The sequence below is a fragment of the Macaca mulatta genome, chromosome X (genome assembly GCF_049350105.2).
Source record: "Macaca mulatta isolate MMU2019108-1 chromosome X, T2T-MMU8v2.0, whole genome shotgun sequence".
NCBI lineage: Eukaryota > Metazoa > Chordata > Mammalia > Primates > Cercopithecidae > Macaca > Macaca mulatta.
The window spans coordinates 31613539-31637398 of NC_133426.1; the positions used below are offsets into that span (position 1 = coordinate 31613539).

General features: G+C 35.4%; 1 protein-coding gene across 10 annotated transcripts in view; it reads right to left on the bottom strand.

Annotated features, from left to right (window-relative positions):
• Positions 1 to 23860, bottom strand: part of DMD (dystrophin) — a 2157177-nt gene that overhangs the window by 608816 nt on the left and 1524501 nt on the right. For all 10 annotated transcript variants that reach the window (XM_077988314.1, XM_077988313.1, XM_028842274.2 and 7 more), the window contains one exon: positions 19747 to 19864. In XM_077988314.1, the coding sequence (XP_077844440.1) occupies positions 19747 to 19864 (118 nt within the window). The remainder of the gene's footprint in view (positions 1 to 19746; positions 19865 to 23860) is intronic.

The window sequence follows — 23860 nt, forward strand, 5'->3', positions numbered from 1 at the left end:
TTAAGTTTACTATGCTATTTTCAATTAATAGCAAGTTCTTTACATTTTTAAACTATGTTTTAAGGGTGCATATATTTCTTACGAGTTCTAAATGGCACATTTCTAATTCTATGTGTACATACATGTTTATATTATATATGTCTACTTCTATGTCTATGCACTTATTTGTATCTATCTCTATCTCTACTTTGACATCTCTTTAAGTCTCTCTTTATATGTACAAATTCCTAGAGGCTCTAAGTCCTAACATTCCAGAAATTTCAAAGAAACTAGAAAGAAAGATTTTCTTCTGCAATTACAATAGGATAAAAGTGATTATGGATAGTAATAGCTATCTGCAAAAATAACCTGGCTGAGCCTCAGATAGCCTGGGCAGCTTGTTATAAATACAGATTCCCAGGGCCTTCTTAGATCCCTATTAAGTCAGAATTTCTTATGTTGGAAGCAGGATGTCCAGGAATGGCCAATAATGCTAGAAATCTTTGTGGGAAATGTCGTTTTGAAAGGGTTTTGGGGATGAAGTAACCCAGATGAATCGGGGGGTACCAGGTAGTAACGTTATTAATATAAAGCTACCAACCATTAACTTATATTAACATATCTGAGTTTTATATTGCTCTGTGACAGAAAATAGGAGAGTGAAGGTAAAGCTGTTATCTGTGTATGGTGGTAGTTGGGGGAAAACCTCTTGCAGGGAATCTAAAAGGAAGCCAGGGAGCAAACATTTGCTATTATGTCTTTTGTACCATCTGAGATGAATTGTCTGTTTCTCTGTTTCTATTAATATTTTTAAGGTCATCTAGAATAGTAAAGATGGGTAGTTTATGTAGCTTTTCTCACTTAACGAAGCATCCTTTCATAATGCCTTACACCCCTTCTCCCAATTCTATCACTTTGTACGATAATCTATCATTTGGTCTTCTGCATAGTCCTCATTGGGGAGGACACCCTGAACACATTATCATTATTGATTTTCCTGACAGTCTTGTTATAAAATAATAGTTTGAATTATTATTTCTTATTTCAAATGGTTTATAAACCAGTGCCTTGTGAGTTTGTGTAGCATGAGTCAGTCTCCCAGAGCCTGATCATCTCTAGGTGAACTACTAAAATTTAGTTGTTCGCTATGCAAAACTGAGGATTGGACATTAAATCCATCACAACTCTACTATATGATATGAACTCCATCAATGACCTCTTTATGAGGTCCTTCCTGAAATGATTTATATCATTAATTTTTTAAAATAATCATTTACCTGAAGAAAGAGTATATTAAGATAAATTCCAAATCCATGAGATACATAACACTTTTTCTTTGATTTTACCCATATTCTAAATATTCACTATTAACAGGCATTAAGAATCAAGAACTCTTTGACCAATGATAGGTCATACTCAATATAAAATACTGTTTGATTGGCTCCAGACCAAAAAAAGGCTTTGTAAAATTGTGCCCTTTTCATGTCTTTATAAAGTTCCTAGAGTTTATTTCTGCTATTCTCAAAATATTTCCCTAGGAGAATTTACTAATATTTAGATCCACTTAAAACAATCACTAGTTAAGTAAAAATTAGCTTCCAAAATCAATCTGAAAACATGCTGAAAACATACATCTGCTAAAAGATGGTTTTCTCTTTTATGTACCCTCCCATCTAAAAGTTATTAAGGAAGAGTCTGTTGCTATAGAAACACTCAATTTGACACCATCTGTATTCAAAATTCAATTGCTGCAAGCCTTCAGCCAATCTCTGGTTTTTAATTGGCAGACCTTCCCAGTATGCTCTACAAATCATTTTTTTTTTTTTTTAGGAAGTCAATCCATAAAGCATATTGCAATGTAAAGTATCAAGAAAGTTCACAATGCAAGCCTCATTCCATTATCTTAAGATCAGACTTCTGAAGTTTCAAAGCATTACAGCCTTCTGATAATTACCTGACATGGGGTTAATGCCTAAAATTTATTGCCAAATTGTTTATTTTTTTTCTGCCTATTGGATTTCACGTGTAAAGAAAATATTCACTGTAAGAGTGACTTTAGTATTAGGAAGACCCCGAAAGAGAGCCTTAGTGAGGAACTTATATCACAATACACAGTTTAGAATGGAAAACAAATATAGAAATCAGAGTTAAGAATGGAATTTTGGAATAGTCAGACTTAAGTTCAATATTATTTGGAATACTTGTTAGCTACTTTACGTAACCTTTCTACATCTTATTTTCCTCATCTGTAAAAGATCTATTATGAGGATTTTAAAGTATGCATTTTGGGGACTACACATACTTTACATATACTATAATGGCATTTGAAAATCTGTTAATCCACATGGCCTTGAAGAATATTTCTCCAGAATATCAAGTATCTGTGTATAAGTGTTGCTAAAATTCATAAAAGAGAGGATTACAGACCACTGGAATTCTCTGAATAATTCTTTTTAAATAAGGGAAGGATATGACTGGATATTAAAGAAGTGTAAATATGCTTCTGGCAAGAAAACACCAAAAAAAATGTACGCACAGTTGTGGGTCCAATCACGATGTTTTGATGGGATAAAGAAGTAACTCCCCACAATTGATCGTTGGTGTGGTTTCTTGGGAGGCTCTGTCAACCTACAATGTTATAGTTATCCTATAGGAACAGGCCCCATAGCTAAAGATAATTAGAATGTTGCCCTCTGGAGTTCCACAATGTAGCAAGCTTGCTTTACCATACCACTGTCCTACTGAACAGCCAGCCTCTTTGATCATCCTTAAGAGATAACATTCCAACTATACTGCTTATTGCTCCTAGGTTACCACACACTTTGAAAAGCTCACGTCTTTAATTGTAAATTTTATTTAATATATTTTATTCACTTAATCTAGTGAATGATGTAATGATCGTAATATTTTGGTTCAGTGATGATTGTAATATTTTGGTTCCACTAAAAAACTGACAACGTTACCTTCATGTGTATCCTGATATGAATCTCTTTATAGTCTTCTTTTCCTTTTTTCTTAAATTCATAAAATGTATAAATTGATGAATAATCAGGACTTATGCTATGTAAGAATAAAGACAACTTTACCTGCCTTTGGTTCTCCCTTTAAATCTGTTCAAGTAGGTTGTTCTGTTCTGTTCTTGGGTGAAAACATGGGTAAGTTTCATGTCTTTTCTGGTCATCATTAAGGAAATAGAAAGTCCTGTGCCATATCGAGACATTAAAATTAGATTGTCCAGCTCAATATATTAATCAACACTTCAATCTGAAGTCACATATATGATTTCTCCCTCAATTAGAAGAGGATGGAAGTGGGCAGGTCCTTTACTACCTGGAGTAGTGGGCATGTTGGGCTTCCTCTCTCTGTCTTGCTAGTCTTCTCTACCATTCACCAGCTGCTATTTCTCATCCTAACAAGGGTTAATTGGAGTGGAAGAAGAAGTAAGGGGTGCAGAAAATTCTTCCTTCACTCAGTACTGTCACTGTCAGAGTGTGACTTTGTGCTTTCTAATGTTAAATATCACTTCTGGGGTTTCATGGAGCTGAAATGTATTTCTCCCAGTTTTAAGATCCAGCCTCTGATCCACTTCTTCCATGACATATTCCACAATTACTTCAGTAGACAATCAACACCAACTCATCTGAACCTACTTTGTGCCAAACACTGATCTAGGTTCTGGAAAATCTATGATGAAACAAAACACAGTCCCTGCTCTCATGCAGCCAAATCTTTTTTTCCGTTGTACGTTCATTTTTCTTTGCTTGTACCTCTCATTTATGCTTTATATCCAAGTTATTGTCAGTATACATTTGTCTTTCCCTAGATTATCAACTTCTTTAGAAAATGATTCACATTTTACTCACTTTTAAATATCCCCCTTTTCCAACGGTCACTAAAGCATTATTAAATGAAGTAATGAACAATGAATAAATGGATGGATGTACAGAGTAATAAATGGATAAATGAACAAAATCATTCATACATTGTTCATAAAATATTGTTGATATTACTCCTATGACACATATATTGTATCTAATATTATACTAATTTTACTTTTTCTACCTAATAATAAACACTGTAATGAAAGAGGCTGTATCATGGTTTTCTTGGAACACCACATACTTCCCAGCCCAATACCTTGCACACTGTAAGTATATAATCAACATTTGATGAATGTGTGAATATACTTTTCAGTATTTTAAACTTATATTTTTCCTTCACATCATTTAAATATTAATGCAAATTATTAAGTATAAAAATTAGGGCAAGTTTCAAATATAATTCAGTCACAGCCTCTGGGAAATGAATAAAATAATCTCACTCTAGGTTGATTTCTTTGTGTAAATTAGATCCTTACTAAATATTTGTAGACTTACACATTTATAAAAAAAGTCATCAGTCTCATCTATTCTGTCTCTATTAGAAAAGGGTTAATCTGTGTTTAATTTGCTGCCATAAGCTTGAAGGTGAAAATTTATTTAGGAAGCATTCAAGGACTGTTTTCTAGGCACTGTTCTTAATCTAGGTACGTTAAGGGATGGTGCCTATCCTTAAGTTGTTCACAACTTATATGCGAGAGAAATTTGGAATATTCACTGCTGTACACATATTGAAGGATTTATTATATTTATAATTTAATTCTACCAAATTACATATGGACATAATTTAATCTTCTTGTGTTATTAGCATAGTACACTGATATACTGAAGAATCTAATTTTTCAATGAAATAAGGATCTGTCCAATTTAGCATACTAAAATAGAATAAAAATTTTATTAACTTTCATTTCAAATCAGCATTATTATATTATCTTAAGATTCCCTTTATTTGTATTCCTTAAGGATGCCAATTCTGGTTTTAAAAAATCAACTTTGTATTCAATACTTTTTTAGCTGAACTAGACAATTGTATACATATGCCACGTATTTTAGAGGATGAAATTTTCAATTGGAAATCTGACTCCTACACTCATGATGAAGACCGTTACATAATTTCTACATCAAAAACATATTTAAAGTTTACCTGTTTTGAATGGCCATGCAGCTTGTTGATGTATATATTTAGAATTAGGACATAAGAATAATGAAATGATACAATTAAATCAAAACATAAACAAAATATTATTAATATTATTAAATTAAGAAACTCCCAAGTGCCTATTATAGATTTTGGTACTTACTGATGCAAAGTATTACGGACAGCCTGGTTAAGTCCTAAAATTTGTAAAATTCATCACCTACTTACCGAAGTGTAAAGTCAATGAATGTGCTGTTTTAGCGATCACAACACATTCTGTTAGTTGCCACATGTTGATATTTACTCTACTTCTCCTAGGGACAACAGATTACTTAGTCATACACTTTATATGTAACAGGTTACTTAGTCATACACTTTGTTTATATAATGCAAATTCTCATTCCCATTTTGTCTTAAGTTATAACATAACATTTTAATGAGTTCTCTGTACCCTCTCAAAAAACATGGTAGTAAGAAAAAGAAAGTTTTATTAAAAAAACCCTAATCCAAATTCCTGCTTTCAAGATTGGCAGTTGGGGAGGGAGCTGCAAAATTGAGCTTTTTAAGAGTATGAGCTTTCTATATACATTTCATTTCCATTTTGCTCAAATCAGCAGATCCTCCAAAAGTAAACTGAGGAACATTTCAAATGGCCTAGTATGTTGTATTCTGCAAGAATGAGGTGTGTGAACTGGAATCAGACCGAGGTGCTTTTAAAATCTGTTATATTTTTATAAGAGATTGTACTAAAAAGACTCTCAATTCCTTAAGACTGAAAATTCACTTACCATTGCAAAGTCTGGGTCTGTTTGCTTTGGGTTTCTTTTGGCTTTTTGTTTGCTTTTCAAACAGGGCATTTTATTAATCTCTTCAGGGTAATTCTAGTGATGACTCATGGTCATGGAGATGATGATGGCAGCTTGTAGCCTACACTAGCTGCCAGCTCCCCTGTGAGACAGTCCAATCAATCAGTAATTATTTATGGCATACTTGCTCTTTTCAGAACAAGATGTTAGAATTAAAATAATTCAAATATAAAGGAGTAACAGTTTGATGCTTACTGTCCATCAGGGAGGTAAAACATATACTACATGGAGAATGTCCTCAGAGAGACACAACAACGTTGAAATTCCTAATCTCTGGCATTTGTAACTTACAGATGTGGCAACATGAGAAAGTGACTTGCTCTCCCATCTCCATACCTCCACCTGAACCACCAGTTCTCCCACTTTTCCTACTCGAATGGTGTTTATTTTTTAAAAACATGTTAGTGGTCAGGCGTGGTGGCTGGTGCCTGTAATCCCAGCACTTTGGGAGGCTGAGGTGAGCAGATCACCTGAGGTCGGGAGTTTGAGACCAGCCTGACCAACATGGAGAAACTCTGTCTCTACTAAAAATGCAAAATTAGTCAGGCATGGTGGTGTGTGCCTGTGATCCCAGGTACTCAGGAGGCTGAGGCAGGAGAATCGCTTGAACCCAGGAGGCGGAGGTTGCTGTAAGCTGAGATCGCACCACTGCACTCCAGCCTGGGCAACAAGAGCAAAACTCCATCTCAAAAAAACAAAACAAAACAAAACAAACAAACAAAAACAAAACATATGTTAGCCTTTTATCTTTCTAAAACAGGCTAAACGTTATTTTGCTTAAAGGCATAGAAATTAATGCCTCTGAGAAATTTTATGTCCCATGAGTCAATAAATACCCAATATATTTTAACTTAATTGAAATAAACTATCACAAATTGATAAACAGTTTATATAAATGTATCAGTAGTATATATAAATTGACATATAAGCATGTACTTTATAACTATATGCACGAGTATATAAGAATACACACACACACATATATATGTAAACTGTCAGTTATATATAATATATATGAGAAAGTTAAAAAATATATATATATTTAAACTTTCAATAACTGACTCCAAATGTGGCCTCCTTTCAGCATAGGTCTGGGGAAAGAACACCCATCTAACACCTATTTTTAGAATCAGAGGAGTTGGAATAAATCCTGGTTCTGCTATCTGTGTGACCTTATGTAAAATATTAATACCTTTGATCATTGGTTCTTTCATTTATTTAATAAGGACAATAGGACAATATCTACCATAGGGACTGTTGTGAAAATAAAATCCACTTATATATGTATAAGAGTTCCTCATCCAATTCGTGTAGAGCACAGCACAAATCTAAAGTATGATTCTTTTATGAGATATTTTGAAATCTGAATAAAGTTAGATTTTATTTGTCCCACAAATAAGTGAAAATTTTGACAGCTTCAAATTGTCTGAAATGTTTCATATTCTGGAGTTCCCTGGAACATGTTTTTAGTTACCAAAATACCAAGCTACTGAAGGGAAACGTGGGCATTTTGGTTGCCCTGCCAGACACTAAGAAAAAAAAACATTCTATTTATTGCTATGTCTCTTAAAGTACGTTTGGCATGGTACCCAACATTGAGAGACACATAACCTGCTGTCCTAAAACTCTGAGCAGTCTACAAATTCTTGTAATAATAGAAAGAATTCCCCATTTTACATCCCAAAAGGATTGTGCCTTCTCCTCTTAGTGGTTCCTACAAGGGATTAGACTAAACCAAATCCTTCATGAGGAATAGGTAAAGTGCCATTGTTTTAAAGGGTCAACATGAGCCTATATATTCCTGTGCTGTTCATATTACGTTATCGTTCTGCACAATTACACTTGATGTTCACATTTGCAGGTTGATTGGATTTTATCAATTCATGGCACACTTTTCTGTTTAATTATAGAGAAAGGTGCTTTCCCCTCATTCTTATTCTGTGCATTTGAGACTTGATTTTATCTTTTCAAACATTCTGTTGTTTGAACAGACAATTTTCTGATAACAAGTGAATCAAGGACTCCCTGCCTTTCCTTTCCTCGACCAGTTCTATGTTTTTCTGAGAGCGAGCTGTGGCCCAGGGCAACAGTTCCATGGTTCCTATATGAAAGAGAAAAATCTGACTCCAATTGTCAGGCTTATTATTTCTATCACTACCTCATATCCTTTGTAGGGGACCCCCAATGGCTTTACTCCTATGACCCAGGGTTAGACTTAGAGACAGTAATAAGCCAAACCATGCAGTAATTGGAAACACTGAAAATAGAAAATTCTGCATACATTTTGCTTTATCTTAATATTGAAAGAAAATATCAGAGCATTTCATTTATTCATTCAGAGAATCTTGATGGCAAACCTATTTTTTTCAAGGCCCTTGACTGGAATTCAAGAGAAGCAACACTGTCAGCAAAGACAAATTTCTCGAGCAAGTTCTAAAAATTCTGTGCATAGACAGTAGAACAGTTACCAATATTCATGCACCCATTTTCTAGATGTGAAAAGTTTTTGCTCTCATAGCAGGGCACTATCATTGCCAACCCTCGAGAAGGCCTAGTGGAACTCTCAATAATGAGGACAACTGATTGTTATGGACTGAATGTTGGCATTCCCCCCAACCCCGCTACCATTTGTATGTTGAAGTGCTAACCCCCAATGGATATTTGGAGGTGGGGGCTTTGAGAAATAATAAGGGTTAGATGAGGTCATAGGATGAGGCCTCCATAACTGGATTAGTGTCCTTTTAAGAAGAGTAAGAAGAGAGACTAGAGTACCTCTCTCCCCAACATAGGAGGATACAGCAAGAAGAAGGTTCTCACCAGGAACCAAATCTGTCAGCACCATGATCTTGTACTTCTCAACTTCCAGAACTGTGAAAAACAACTGCCTGTTGTTTGAGCCACCCAGTCTATGGCATTATTTTATAGCAGCCGGAGCTTACTAAGACATTAATATTTGTATAGTAAGTAGCCATTTGAAAAGGACTTTTCCATGTGTCATTTCATTGAATCCTAACACCAAACTGGTATGGAAGTTATCAGGAGCCCAGTTTTACAGATGAGAAAATAAACTGTTGGAGAGATTAAATAATTTGCCATGGGTCCCACTGTCACTAAGGGCAGAGCCAGTGCTTGAACCAAGTGCTCTTATTTTAGATTCAGTGCTGTTACTACTATATTACTAAAGAAATAAAGACCAAAGAATCTCCAGGATAAAGGTAGACCCTGTCAAACTGATAAACCAGCATCAGCAACCATTTGTTTCCTGATTTCTAGTTTCATATGAGAAAAAAGCTCCTGTTCGTTTTAGCCACTGAAGTAATATAGTTTATTACCTTCAACTAACAAGAGTCCTAATGGTTACCCCTCCTCAGTCCAGTCTTTTTGTGGAATCAGGTAGATAGTATAGCTTTCCTCTAATCCAGAAGTCAAGAATGGGGATTAAGGAAATTAAGGAGTGAAATTAAGGAAGGACATTCTTATGTGTTTATCTCACTAACATAAAAGTAATAATCACAGTTGTTTTCATCATCATTGTTATAATTATCTCATAACCAACTATTAGCTTCCTAGGTCTTTTTGTTAGGCCTTCAAAACTCAAAAGCTTTCTTTACAATACCCGTATTTTCCATGTGGAGCCAGGCTGAGTGGACCTGAGATAATTATCATCATGTCCCGAAGCTATAAAGTTTCTTAAAAGAAACAAGAACACATGTTATTCTGCACATGTTTCCTGTACACATGTAGGATAAAGGACATGTACAAGCAGTCTGCAATTTTTAGGGCAAAGAGTATGATTGGCATTTGTGGGAGTGTCTAATGGGGATAGTCAAAGCAACATGGGATCATGTTTCAGAAAACTCAAGGCAAAACTCATGGGTTGCTTGTCCTAGGGTAAGCCAGCCACCACGTCATAAGAACACAAGTAGTCCCATGGAGGAACTCATTTAGCGAGAAACCAACTAGACAGTACCAACTCACAAACTATACAAGTAACTCACTGTGAAAGTGAATCCTTCAGCCCCAGTCAAGCCATCATATGACTGCAGCCTAACTGATATCTGACTGCAACCTCATGAGTGATCGTGAGACAGAACCCCTCAACCAAGTAATGCATGAATCCTGACCTACAGAACCTATGAGTGATAATAAATGATTATTGCCACTTTAGGACACGAAGTTTGGGGTGACTGACTGTTTTACAGTAACAGGTAACTATTCAAACTCTTTCCTGACAGAAGTAGAACAAGCTCAGCTTTCCCCTTTTCAGGTAGAAAGGTCACAATCTATCAATCCTTCCTACTTACTTTATAAATGTTTTACTTAAGACAAATACAACAGAATAAAGACAGGTGGCAAATAATTTGTTCTGTTGCTTCAAATTACGTATAAGTAAATTTTGGTAAAGAAAGAAGTAGTAGGTACAAAATAATAATCCCTACAATTTTCTGTAACTTGAGAGCTGAGAGCGTTTTTTTAGGGACAGTCTATGGCACATGTTGAACCCGTGGCTTAGTTTTATCTAAAATGCATGATGCCACCAAGGAGTAATATTCCTATTTATGCCCACAGTTACCAAAATATAACAGAAATTCAAGACTTTAGTTGCAATGCCCCAGTAGGTCATAAGGTAAAAATGCTAGCCTATAAACATGTAGAATATCTCTTTCCGGGTGCATCTGTTTGTATTTGTCTTATTAGCTCACTTTGTCTGAGTATAAAATTTCTTAATATATTTACTCATAATCATCTTTATCACAAAAAAGGAAGAAAAACTATTTTCAACTGGTTTATTTATTTGATAGTTATGTTTATTATGTTTAATTTTCCAATTGGATGAAGAAAACATTTGTTAACCCAGATCTTTCCCCTTAAAAAGAAACATAATTAAGATATAAATAATTAGAAAACACTATTTATGTTCATAATTATAGTACATCACTTTAATAAAAAATATTTTTCCTATTATAAACTCACTTGAAAGATTTATAATTAAATATAATTGTAACAGGTAATTTGGATTTTAAATCCTATTCAAATATATTTTGATATTAATCCTCTTAAACAATTTAAAAATGAAATACATTTATGAAAAATGGAAAACATTCATTTCATGATAGGTAATTAGTATTAACATGACTTATAGGAAGAAAAAACATACTTGTTTTTTATATGTAAGTTTTTATATACAAGTTATAATTACTCTGATAGAACTCTGAAATTTATTAAGATATTAAAGACCATTTCTATTATTTAACATATATTTCCAGGTACCTTATTAACTAGGTACTACTAGAAAATAAAAGAACCATGAGATTTATATGTGAAGAAACACATGACATTATGAACCTCATGATGATGGTTGATGATGATTAATTGTATGTGTTAACTGGGCTAGGCTATGGTTCCCAGCTGTTTGGTCAAACACCAATCTAGATGTTGCTGTGAAGGTATTTTTTAGAAGTGATTAACATTTCAATCGGCAGACTTTGAGTAAAGCAGATTACCCTCCATAATGTGAGTGGGCCTTCTCCAATCAATTTTGAAGTCCTTAAGAGAAAAGACTGAAGTCCCCAGAAAAGGAAGGAATTTGGCTTTCAGATTACCTTTGGACTCAAGATTGCAACATCAACTCTTCCCTTGGTCTCCATCCTGCCAGGCTGTCCTACAGATTTTTGACTTTTCAGCTCCCACAATCATATGAGTTAATGGCTTAAAATCAATCTCTCTCTCTGTATGTGTGTGTATATATACAATATTATTATATATATTAGTATTACTACCAATCTCTCTCTATCTCTCTCTCTCTCTATATATATATATACACACACACACACTAATTATTAGATACAACAGAAGATAGATGCAAAGAGACAGAAAGCAGCATTCTAAACTCTAATGATAATGGTGAAATTGATAATACAGGTGAAATATTGGACTGTGAGTTTTCAGATGATGATAACCTAGATAAATGTTCTCAGGCACAAGGACTGATTAATGCACAGTATATTTCTAATGACAGAAAGGAAATATGATATTTTAATCCACTTAATTATTCAACAGGAAGAACTTCACCACATAATATTTAGCTGTAAGAATTTTAACAATCCTGTTTTGCTAAAGGATGTGGGACAGATATATTACGTCATTTGTGATGCTTGTGCACCAAAATTTATTTGATACAAAAAGTTTGTTGCATTTCTTTTTTATTATTTATTATTTATTTAAGACGGAGTTTCACTCTTGTTGCCCAGGCTACAGTGCAATGGCGTGATCTCAGCTCAGTGCAACCTCCACCTCCCGGGTTCAAGCAGTTCTCCTGCCTCGACCTCCCGAGTAGCTGGGATTACAGGTGCCCGCCACCACGCCTGGCTAATTTTTTTATATTTTTAGTAGAGATGGGGTTTCACCATGTCAGCCAGGCTGGTTTCAAACTCCTGACCTCAGGTGATCCATCGTTTCAGCCTCCCAAAGTGCTGGGATTACAGGAGTGAGCCACCGTGCCCGGCCTGTATTTCAATTCTTGTTAAAATTTCTCATAAGATTGTCTTTCACTATCTCTTTATTCATACATAAGAATTTTTAGAGTAACTTAGACATATAAAAAATAAAAAGCTAAAGCATTCATTAGACCTACAAGGCAAATAGTAATGGCTACTTTCCCTGGTATACTGATGGCTGCCTCAGAAACCTGATCTGCCTAAACACAACAATCTTTAACCTTCAGCTAAAGAGTTTCTGTACTTTATTTATAGTATCATTAAGAACCAGGATGAAACTTATGTTACTTGAATGGTTGTACAGCAGCAGAAAAAGGAAACCATACAGCGTGGCACCTATAAATTCATTATTCAGGCCGGGCATGGTGGCTCAGGTCTGTAATCCCAGCATTCTGGGAGGCAGGTGGATCACCTGAAGTCAAGAGTTTGAGACCAGTCTGGTCAACATGATGAAACCACATCTCTACTAAAAATACAAAAAAATTAGCTGGGCATGGTGGTGGGGGCCTGTAATCCCAGCTACTCGGGAGGATGAGGCAAGATAATCACTTGAATCTGGGAGGTGGAGTTGCAGTGAGCGAAGATGGCACCACTGCACTCCAGTCTGGGCAATGGAGCGGGACTCTGTCTCAAAAAAAAAAAAAAAAAAAAAGTATTATTCAGTGTGTGTCTAAATGCACCTATATTGTAAGTTGGCAGGGTTGGGGGCTGTGTGGGGGTGGGTGGTGCTACCTCTTCTGAAATTCCTTAAATGTAAACCAACCTCTAGGCTTTTTCCTAGGTTCACTTTTCTTTGCACCAGGTACCCTTTCTCTGTGCAAGCTCGGCCACTCCAGGTAACTTTCAAATTCATGTCCAAAAGTAACATCACTCCTGCAATCTCTATGTTTTCAACCATTTCTTTAAAATCTCAGTACGGTCATCTAGCTTCATGTTAAGCACATTACTTTGTCTCCCATAATCAATTCCTTGTCCTGAGTTTGTCTCTGGTTATGACATTAATCTTCTAAAGAACTCAATCTCCAACTCTTAGAGGCAGGCCTTCTCTTAGATTGACACTTTCATACATGCAATCAATGTCAAAATCCTGTTAATTCTAGCTCCACCTTATGTCTCAATTTCACTTTTCTTTTTACTCCATGGTCACTGCTCCAGCTTGGGCTCTCTTGCCTAACTGGTCTCACTGACTTCATTTACTCCCTTATCCTCCACAACACACCCACCTACACACACACACACACACACACACACACACACACACACACACACTCCCATGCTGATATTCCTCTTCCACCCCACTGTTAACAGGTTTAATTACGTACTCTCTCGTCATCAATTCCTGAAATACCCTTCCCTCTCCAGCTTCCTTCTGCTTTTCAAAGTCTTATTCATGAGCAGGTCAAATTCAGCCTCCTCCTGGAAGCATTCCACTAAGCTCTCATTTAAAACTCCTCCTCTGGTTTTCTCTCAACATTTTGTAATACTGCTCTACTGAAGGACCTATCCTAAACTGCCTTGCCTAAATATACTTGTCCAAGTACCCACATTTGATTGTGAGCTCTTTAAAGACAAAGGCTGAATCTAACTTTTTTCTTGTATCCCCTCTACCATCTATGATGTTAGATAGCACAGAGTAAGCATTCAAATGTTTGCTGAACTGAACTGAACTCTTTGGTTGCCAGCGGCATCCTAGTGGATGTAAATTTTGAGAGCTGCTTGTAGCTATAACAGGTTGACAGCAGGTGCTAGATGTCAAAAGAAGGAAATTTATATGGTTGACTCCACTTCTTCTGAAATAAGCAACTCTCTAATAGACAATACCTGAGAGGAAGATATTGGCTGGCATTTCATTAGCAACAGAGATTTCATAAAAATGTGGAGAACAGAGCCTTTTTATTTCACCATGAAGGATTTTATACATTTGGTTGCAGCAATGAATGATGGGTTGACAAAGCTGCTATAAAACTGTCAGTTAATTCAAAAATCATGTGAGAGATTTTTTTTTTTAATTCTCATACAGAAGAACATTCTCTCCTTCTATGGCCCTATATACCCATTCTTTATGCAATATAATGTGAACTCCTTTTCTTAAAATTTATAAGCTATCACTAAATTTCTCTAAGAATTCTGGACTGTGTTGAAAAATCCTTAGCTGAAAAAATAATTCCAAAATAAACAACTCCCTCTTAAAACTTGGAATTCTGTTTCAGAAGTCCTTCCCTTGGTTTAAAAGGCCACATTATACACCCTTCATATTCTCCCGTCCCCGGTTCTCTCTGTACCAAATCCATCTCATCATAACAATATGTACCATTTAATGAGCATCTAATATGTGCCACATATTTACTTTAGAAACACCAGTAATTTTACTTTCTTAATCACCCTACCAGCATAAGTACTATTATTAGCTCCACATGACAGATGAGAGAACCACAGTTTAGGAAAGAGAATTAACTTGGCTAAGGTTACACAGCTAATAGATCACTGAGGTCCCCTAGTCTGTACATCTCCAACACGTGCAAAAGACAATCCTTTGGTTAGACACTCAAATACGTAGAAGTCAAAAGTATAAATAGGAACAGCAAAAAATGTATATCAAGACTATAATAACCTGAGGTTAGTCCTAATATTTTAAGTTGTCAGATAAATATATCTTCCTATTTTTTTGACGAATCAGCCTTTTCCATTTGATGTGTCAGGCTTTAAAATCATATAGACATGGGCTTGAATTCTACTTCCTCACTTGTCATCTTCCTAAGACCCTAGACAGGTTACATAAGCTCTCTGAGTCTCAGTTTTCTGTCTCTAAAATGAGAATAGTAATATCTACCTACTAAATTTATAGAGAATCATAAACATTTTGCAGTATTTCCCACAAAAGGCTTTCCCGAATATTTGTTTAATTCTATTTATATATCTTATTCCATCTTTTCCAAAGCAACCTTCTCCTGTCTGCCTTTTAAATCTCTCTTTTTGGGGTGGTGGGGGGTGGGGTGAAATAACTAAACAGCTACCAAAAAGCTCATTAAATATTTCAAAAATACTAAACATTCAAAGCACCCCAATAGATTATAGTTAAAATAACAAATGCCAACATTCACTGAGCTTTTACTACGACTCTGATCTCACTGTTCTACATTAATTATTTCATCTAATCCTCCCGACCCATGAGATAGCTATAAGTGAGCCTATTTTACAGAGAAGGAAACTAAGAGCATATAGTTTACTGAGATTAGCCATTTGTTCAAGGTTACAAAACTAACAAGTGGCCAGTCTAGGCAGGCTGCCTTTTAAAGTAATGTATGCTATTGTTGTGTAACCCTGAAATGGTAGTGGTGGGGGTTACAGAGGGAGAAGCTACAGAAACAAGGCTCTTAAATCCAAATGTTACAGGAATGGCATTCACCAATATTATTTGTGAAATAAACAGAATGATAAAAGGAAGCCGTTCTTTCTTTCCAAATCCTCTTCAGTGCTATGCAAGGTATTATGGTATTATGCTTTGCAGTATTAACAGACATGAACAAGAGTTTCATGTAATTCAGATGCCTCCAAGGAAGAAAATTTAAATTCTTCTAATCTTACCTGCTTTTGGTTCCCTGATCCAGCCCTTTTGCAGAAGAAAATGACCAGCAATGATTGACAAATTCAGAAACCAAACAGTTAAAGAAAAATGAGCAATTTGAACATTAGAAAGAGGGAATTTTTCATTTGATTGCATTTAAATAAAATGTATTCTCTTACCTAGATTATTACCTCATGATTTGCATCAATATAATTACCTGAATACAACAGATACCATGGTAATAGTTTCATATAGTAAAACATGGTGGTGGCTTGCACACCCAATTACTTGAATTTTAACGTGAATATTTCTAGTAGACAGAAATAGCTTTGTACCGAACTTTTCTCTTGATAGACTGCAATAACTATGTATAGATTTTCCCAACTGTTCAGAGTTATGAAATGGGATTTACCAAAGAAAGAAAAATGTTTCAACATAGTATTACATACATATATTAACTATTTTTTCTTTATTTAGCTGATTTCTTTTTGAGTATTTCTAGAAGTTTCATGGCAATAAAAAGGAAGACCAAAATTATCAAATGAGAAAACACAATTTTATGAGCAAGTATTTTATTTCTGTCCTTTCCCTGAAAACCAAATCTTTACTAAGAAAATTTCTATTTTGAACACGATTGAAAGTTTATGAGTATTGAATTTCCATCCCATTTTATAGATTTCAAATGGAGAGATAAACCGAAGTATAGCAGGGCTGCAAATGACATTGTTTAGATAAACATATCTTGTCAGAATATCCTGGTATCATTTAGAGGCTCCAGGCATATTTGGAACTAAGATTCCAGCTTAGGCTCTTAATAAGCAATATGACATGTCTCAGACACTTGCTTTTAAGAAAATGCTTGCTTGGACCATTTGGATTAGAGTCTTTCCACTATGCTGCCAATATTCATAAAGGTATTCATTCCTAAAATACAAAAGCTTAGAAAAGAAGAACTATTCAAATCACTGAATATTGGCAGAGAGATACAAACTTGCCCTCTGGTCATTCAATTTTAATCTCTATCATGAAAAAGTCAATGCAATATCAAAAAAATGCAGGGGATAATGGAAAATGTTCAGACAATGTTGAACAAATACTGTATAATACATTCATGTTATTTTCCTCTTAGGGAAAAAATTGAAGTTATTTTTCATTAGTAAAACAACAAATGACTCTCTGTATAGTATGTTCAGATTTGCATAAACATCATTGCCAAATTTCCATATTTCTCAGGCAAGAAACTGATCACTTATCTGTGTAATGGGAATTCGGTCTCATATTGAGTAAATCACTCCTAAGATTCACTCTTTTGGGTCAGTGTGTTGCAACCTGTTGGAGAACCCTCAAGGCTCCAGTATGGTGGAGGAATGCTCTGCTAAATCAATTGTACAGCTATCTATGTTGGTCATTACAAGGCAATTTTGCTCTTGCCTTGCAATTTATACATATGACATCCTATAATTCACACAAACTTATAGAATATAAGTGCATTCTTCCTTGTTCAAATTAGCTATGCAGAGGTTGACTAATTTCTTACCAAATCTGTTCCTCTTCCTAGGCTCAACAGTGTACACTATTTCCATACTTCCCTCGCAGTCAGGTGTGACCATGTGACAAGGTCCATCCAACAGACTATGAACAAAATTAACACACACCATTTCCAGGCCTGGCTCATGACAAATTTTCATGAGTAATACTTTCTTCATCTGCCCATTAAATGCGTATGAGTCTTATGCTCTGAACACAAAAGATAGAAAGAGTTTGGGTTCCTGAATGACTTCAAAGAGGGCTGCTTATTTTGGACTGCACTAAAATAAGAAGTAAATTTCTACTGCAGTAAGCCTCCAAGATTTGGGAGATTACCTGTTATAGTGGCTAGTGTTAGTAAAATAATACATTAGTGGCCGGGCGCGGTGGCTCAAGCCTGTAATCCCAGCACTTTGGGAGGCCGAGACGGGCGGATCACGAGGTCAGGAGATCGAGACCATCCTGGCCTAACACCGTGAAACCCCGTCTCTACTAAAAAATACAAAAAACTAGCCGGGCGAGGTGGCGGGCGTCTGTAGTCCCAGCTACTCGGGAGGCTGAGGCAGGAGAATGGCGTAAACCTGGGAGGCGGAGCTTGCAGTGAGCTGAGATCCGGCCACTGCACTCCAGCCCGGGCGACAGAGCAAGACTCCGTCTCAAAAAAAAAAAAAAAAAAAAAAAAAAAAAAAAAAAAAAAAATTAGTATACATCCACAGTCATTGTTTAAGGAACAATGAAGAGTTAAACTAACTTTCAAAACCAAGAGCAGACTATGTTAATTAGCAATCCCTACAACTGAAAGAAGACATGTCTTTAGGAAGTGAATCAAAACATACATAATTGCAGACAAAAGAAGTATTTAGTCTTAGTCCAATGATTAAGGTCATTAACAAAAGCAACAAAACAAGATGGGAAATGGTAAACATACTAGAAAGAGCGCAGATTTTCAAGCCTGAAAGAGACATTTACAAATTCCAAGCTCTGTTCTTTGCTTGTTTTGTAAACTTCAGCAATTTGAATAACTGATCTTGGAACCTGTTTTCTCATCTGTAAAATGGGGATTATAAAATATAACTCACAAGATTCTGTAAAGATTTTGTACACACAAACACACAGAAACACACACACGTGCACACACTGCTTATGAGGTACTGAATAAATACTAGCTATTATCAATAAGTATTTACCCAATATGTGGAAGTATGACTAACAATATTTTAAAATATTAACCTTTTACTCTGGTTACTCTTTCACTTTCCCCAACATATTGACAACTAGTCATTTCCCTGGGGAAGGGTTAACATAGCAGAATATAAATTATGAAGACATAGATTCTTATGGTTTCTGAGTTTCAAAAATCTAGGCCTGGTAAAAGACAAAAGATTTCAAAGACAGAAAAAAAAGATGGCTGAAAGGTTTTCCTCCTTCCTGCACTACAAAGGATTCCTCAGGTTGTAGGAAGGAAAATGAGGGGATATTGCGGAGGAAGCAAGAAAATTCAATGCCAGTGTGTGTCCCTGGAGGGAAGGAAGGTAGAGAGAAGTGAGGAAACCCAGAGAGATCTGAGAGAACCTGAAAGCAGAGCTGACCTGGACCTCATATCTGAGGAGAATCTCTGAGGGAAACCGGGTGGCGAGTTTCCCCAACTCTGTCTTCTATCACTCTTCCTGACCCCATGGAAACCCACTGACACAACACACAATCACTGTGAATCACTCTCCCCATTAAACACATATGAGTGTATGTCGGAAGAAAAGAATATGCACAGCATCTAGTCAGATGGGTCTTACCAAAGTTCCTGCCCACCCTAGTATGGCATAAGGTACAGTACGATGATTTTTGATATTACAAAATGGGGGCATCAAAGTAGCAGAGACATATCCAGATCTGAAAGTCACTGCAGACGGGAATGAAAGGTGGCCCAGGAAGAAGTCACTGCCTGCTTAGACCAACAACCAAGGATATGAGGGAGAGACTGGCATCTCCATGGATGCCAGCCCAGATGACAACTAAAGAACAAATGTTCTGTCACACTGTGGTCATCACACCCATCACTGCATGCTTTGCAACTATATAAGCCCTGAATTGATTTAAAAATGTATTTCTTCTATTCAATGGAATTACATTCAGTTATTAAAAGGTAACATTATGGACTGAAAATCTCAGCACAATTGTTATCATTTACAATTATTTCACATTATGTTTATAAATGTGAGGGGAGTATATGAACTTAAGTTGTTATTGAAACTTGGCATGCATCTTGCTTTGAGTGTCCCATGCTTGTTAGAAAACTTACTTCGATCCGTAATGATTGTTCTAGCCTCTTGATTGCTGGTCTTGTTTTTCAAATTTTGGGCAGCAGTAATGAGTTCTTCCAACTGGGGGCGCCTCTGTTCCAAATCCTGCACTGTTGCCTGTAAGAACAAATACCGCTTAGTATCGGGGTTCTTCAGTGTTGTGTATTCCTTTTACATAATACAAAGTAAAGTACAGTTGTAAGACCAGCCAAAACACTTTTAGAAATAAAAAAGATGTTACCGTGTAAGGGTTTATAGAAAACAATTTAACAGGAAATATGTTTCATTCTTAGATATCAAAAAAATTTCAAAGAAAATCTTGATTATAGATTTTCTTCTTTATTTAAAGGCTCAAATGGAGTCATTCCAGAGTACCTCGGATTACTTAAACCACTGTAAGAGTGCCTTGAGTAAGAAATGTTATTCTGAATTACGACAATGTATTTAAAAGATAGATAGCTGTTTATACTTATAATATCATTCTGTGTGATGTCAAAATTAAGGTATATTTATTTTAAAAACAGAAAAAGCACACAACCGATTTAAGAGATATTACTTATTTAACTTCACTGTACCCTGAGATTCCTCACCTGTCAAACGAAAAGGCGAAGTAGATGAGCTAAATCAGCTTTTCTCCTAAGCTGCCTGTCCATAAGAATCACCAAACCTTTTTGCCTCACCCCAGAACTAACGAATATGTAGTGGAAAGGGTTGCAAATCTTGTATTTTAAATAAATTATCTAATTAACTTTTATGATTTAGGCAGGTTTGGAGAGCATCAGATTAGAGGTTAGTATTCCTATTTCCCTGTATTATAAATGACTCTAATATAGCACTATTTTAAATAAAAATACAAATATAACAAAGTCAACAATTTTTAATTTATAGGTAGTAATGTAAATCATTAAGATATTCTTCCCTTTCTTCAGTGTCTATTGTCTCTGTTATCTTAGTCTCTCTGGATTTAAGGACCAAAATCGCAGAGATATTTATGAGGAAATTGATGAAAAAAAGGCATCTGACTAACTCTGGTTCTAAAACTCAATAAATTTTATTTTAATTGGGGAAAATAAAAGTAATATTTACTGTTAGTTTGTAAGCAATATGTGACAGATGTTTTATCTACATTTTCTTGTTTTTTTTCTTATAACAACCACACTAGTAAACAAGTCAGCAAGTTTGTATAATTTTAAATATGATGTTCTACCACATGAAGCCAATGAAGATGAAGAGATGAAAGTGGTAGATAGCAATGCATCTGAAACTTATATGAAACTTAGTTATTTACTCTGTTCTTTGACTCCTGCTGATTTTCTAATCATTTTTGGTTTTGGAAAGGCCAAATTTTGATCATTACGTAGTGTTTCTTTTGTGAAGAGGTAGGGAGACAGGCTTTGTGGTTTAAACTCAATTGCTTTCAGTAATAGTAAAATAATGCAACAAACTTATCCAAACATTGTACATCTACTCCAGGCACTTTCTCCTCTCTGTATTGAAAAATTGGAGGGGCTAACTTTTAACAAATTTTCCACATTTGTAAGCTGTGATTGCTCAGAAGAAAAATCCAATTTTCAGGTTTCTAACTTTTATGGTTTCTTTATACAAAAGAGTGTTTGAAATATGGAACAAACTGCCAAAGACAGCTATTGAAGTAAGTGGCATAAGTCAGTTGGAGAGTACTGAACAAATTTTAAAGTGGGAACCATATAGTAGCAGATAGATTTTATGAAATAAGATGTTTTCCAGTGTTACAATGTGAAACTCTGGTCATCTGTGACATGGGAAGCTGAAAGGTTGCTTTGGAATTGCCTACCCTAAAATGTTTGAATATGTTCAATAGAATTTTTAAAACGGACTTACCCAGAAACCTCAGATGAAGTCAAATTTTCACCTCAAAGTTAACAAAGAACTTTAAATACACAGAGCTGGCAAAATACATTAATTCATTTACTCATCCATTGATTTTAATAAATATTTTTAAGCACTAGGTACTATTCTAGGCACTATGCATGTGGCAGTGGACAAATATATTCAGTATAGTGTATATCTTAAATGAAAAATTGTGTTTTTTGATACTTGGAAATTTTTATATAACAAAGATGATCTTTATTGGGTTGTTGTTCTTTGATTTGATATTAATTCACCCTCAAAGAACCAGATTTTTTTGCTTCTTAGTTTTAGATACATTACTCAATGTTTGCTATACTTTTTTTCCTTCTTTTAAGATTTCAAAGTTCATTTAAGAAATGTGTTGTAAAAGTAACTTGATCAACTTTAATCTGAACCTTACCAGTTTCTAAATTAAACCTAACCATAATGAACAACTTTTACTGCTGAAATTAGCAAGCATGTCAACTTAGACTCAAAACAAGCCATTTTCCTCTCTAATGAACAAAATAGGTCTCAGGGTATTGTGAAACCTGTTCTCTAGTTGGGTGATTCTCTAATTCTGCTGACAGACACATGCTTTGTAAGCACCTGAGAAGATTATTAATGACATCCTTTGAAGCAGCCTCCTTAAAAATCTAAGGAGATTCACAACTGCAATACAACTATGCATTTCTAAAATATTTCAAAACAAAATTTCAACTTTTTATCCCACTCTTTGGTCAACACATACAAACATTCATTTCAACAAAGAAGCTGTAAAATAATAATGTACATTGCTATGGGATTTATCATACACTAATAGGCTCTTTACTTAGTGGTCTTTTAGTATAGCAGAATGGGAATTTTCTCCTTTGATTCCCTTTCTAGAAATAAAGAGAGGGATTTAATATGGCTACACTTCACTTCAGTATTTTTTCATTAAGACACTATAAAAACAGTGGTTAAAATAATTTCTTGCTAATAAGAACACAAACATATAGTGAGAGTAATGATTATTTTTCATTTGGTTTCCTTTTTAGTGTATTCTATTTACTTGCTACTATAATTTCTTTGACTTCACAACTTAGTTTTATAATTCCAGAACTTCTCAAATAAACTCACCTTCATCTCCATTCCTTCCAGCCACGCACAGATGAGAAAACACCTTAGATCTAATCATTACTCAAACTACTTGCCTCCAAAATACCCATCTACCAAATTCTATTCTCTACCCACAATCTGCTACCCCTATCAGATGTTACTCTCCCAAACATGCTGTTCCTAGTATTATCTTCATCCTCATATGACCTCTGGTTCTTTTCTGTTTTCTCAACCTAGCTTTAGTCATAACAAACAAGTAGAATGCTAATTGTGCTTATTTATTTCTCTGATATGATCCCAGATAGTTGTTACACAAATAACTTAAGTGAACAAAACTAAAATCATTACATGCTTACCAGTACCTAAGCATGATAATTGATTGTGTCTACATGAATTCTATCATTCTAGAAGAGACAAAACACAGGAGAAGGAAGGAATCAATGCTATTTCTAAGGAGTCATAAGTCAGCTACTGGGCTTTACTAAAAACAGCTTACCCCTTGGAGATGAGAATTCATCATGGATTCCACTAGCTGAGCAAAGATGGAGGAAAAAAAAATTCTTCAAATACAAAGTGAATCAGAAGTTTTTAATCTTTAATCCCCCCAGAGTTGAGTGAAGTGGTTATAAATAGCAACCCTATGAAATAGGAAGTTAAACAGTGAAACCATACATATTATAACTAGGGCATTTTAGGCTTTTAGACAAAATTACAATTTGTTATTATATTTATTAAAATGGAATTCCACCTAAATAATACTCAAATAAAAACTCTATATGCTACCAGGCGTGGTGGCTCATGCCTGTAATCCCAGCACTTTGGGAGGCTGAGTCAGGCAGATCACGAGGTCAGGAGATCGAGACCATCCTGGGCAACATGGTGAAACCCCATCTCTACTAAAAATACAAAAAATTAGCCAGGCGTGGTGGCGGGCACCTGTGGTCCCAGCTGCTTGGGAGGCTGAGGCAGGAGAATGGCGTGAACCCGGGAGGCGGAGCTCGCAGTGAGCCGAGATCGTGTCACTGCACTCCAGCCTAGGCTACAGAGCGAGACTCCATCTCAAAAAACAAAACAAAACAAAAAAAATTCTATGTTGAGTTGAATATTTAGTACTTATATGTCTAAGAAAAGACTTTAAAAATC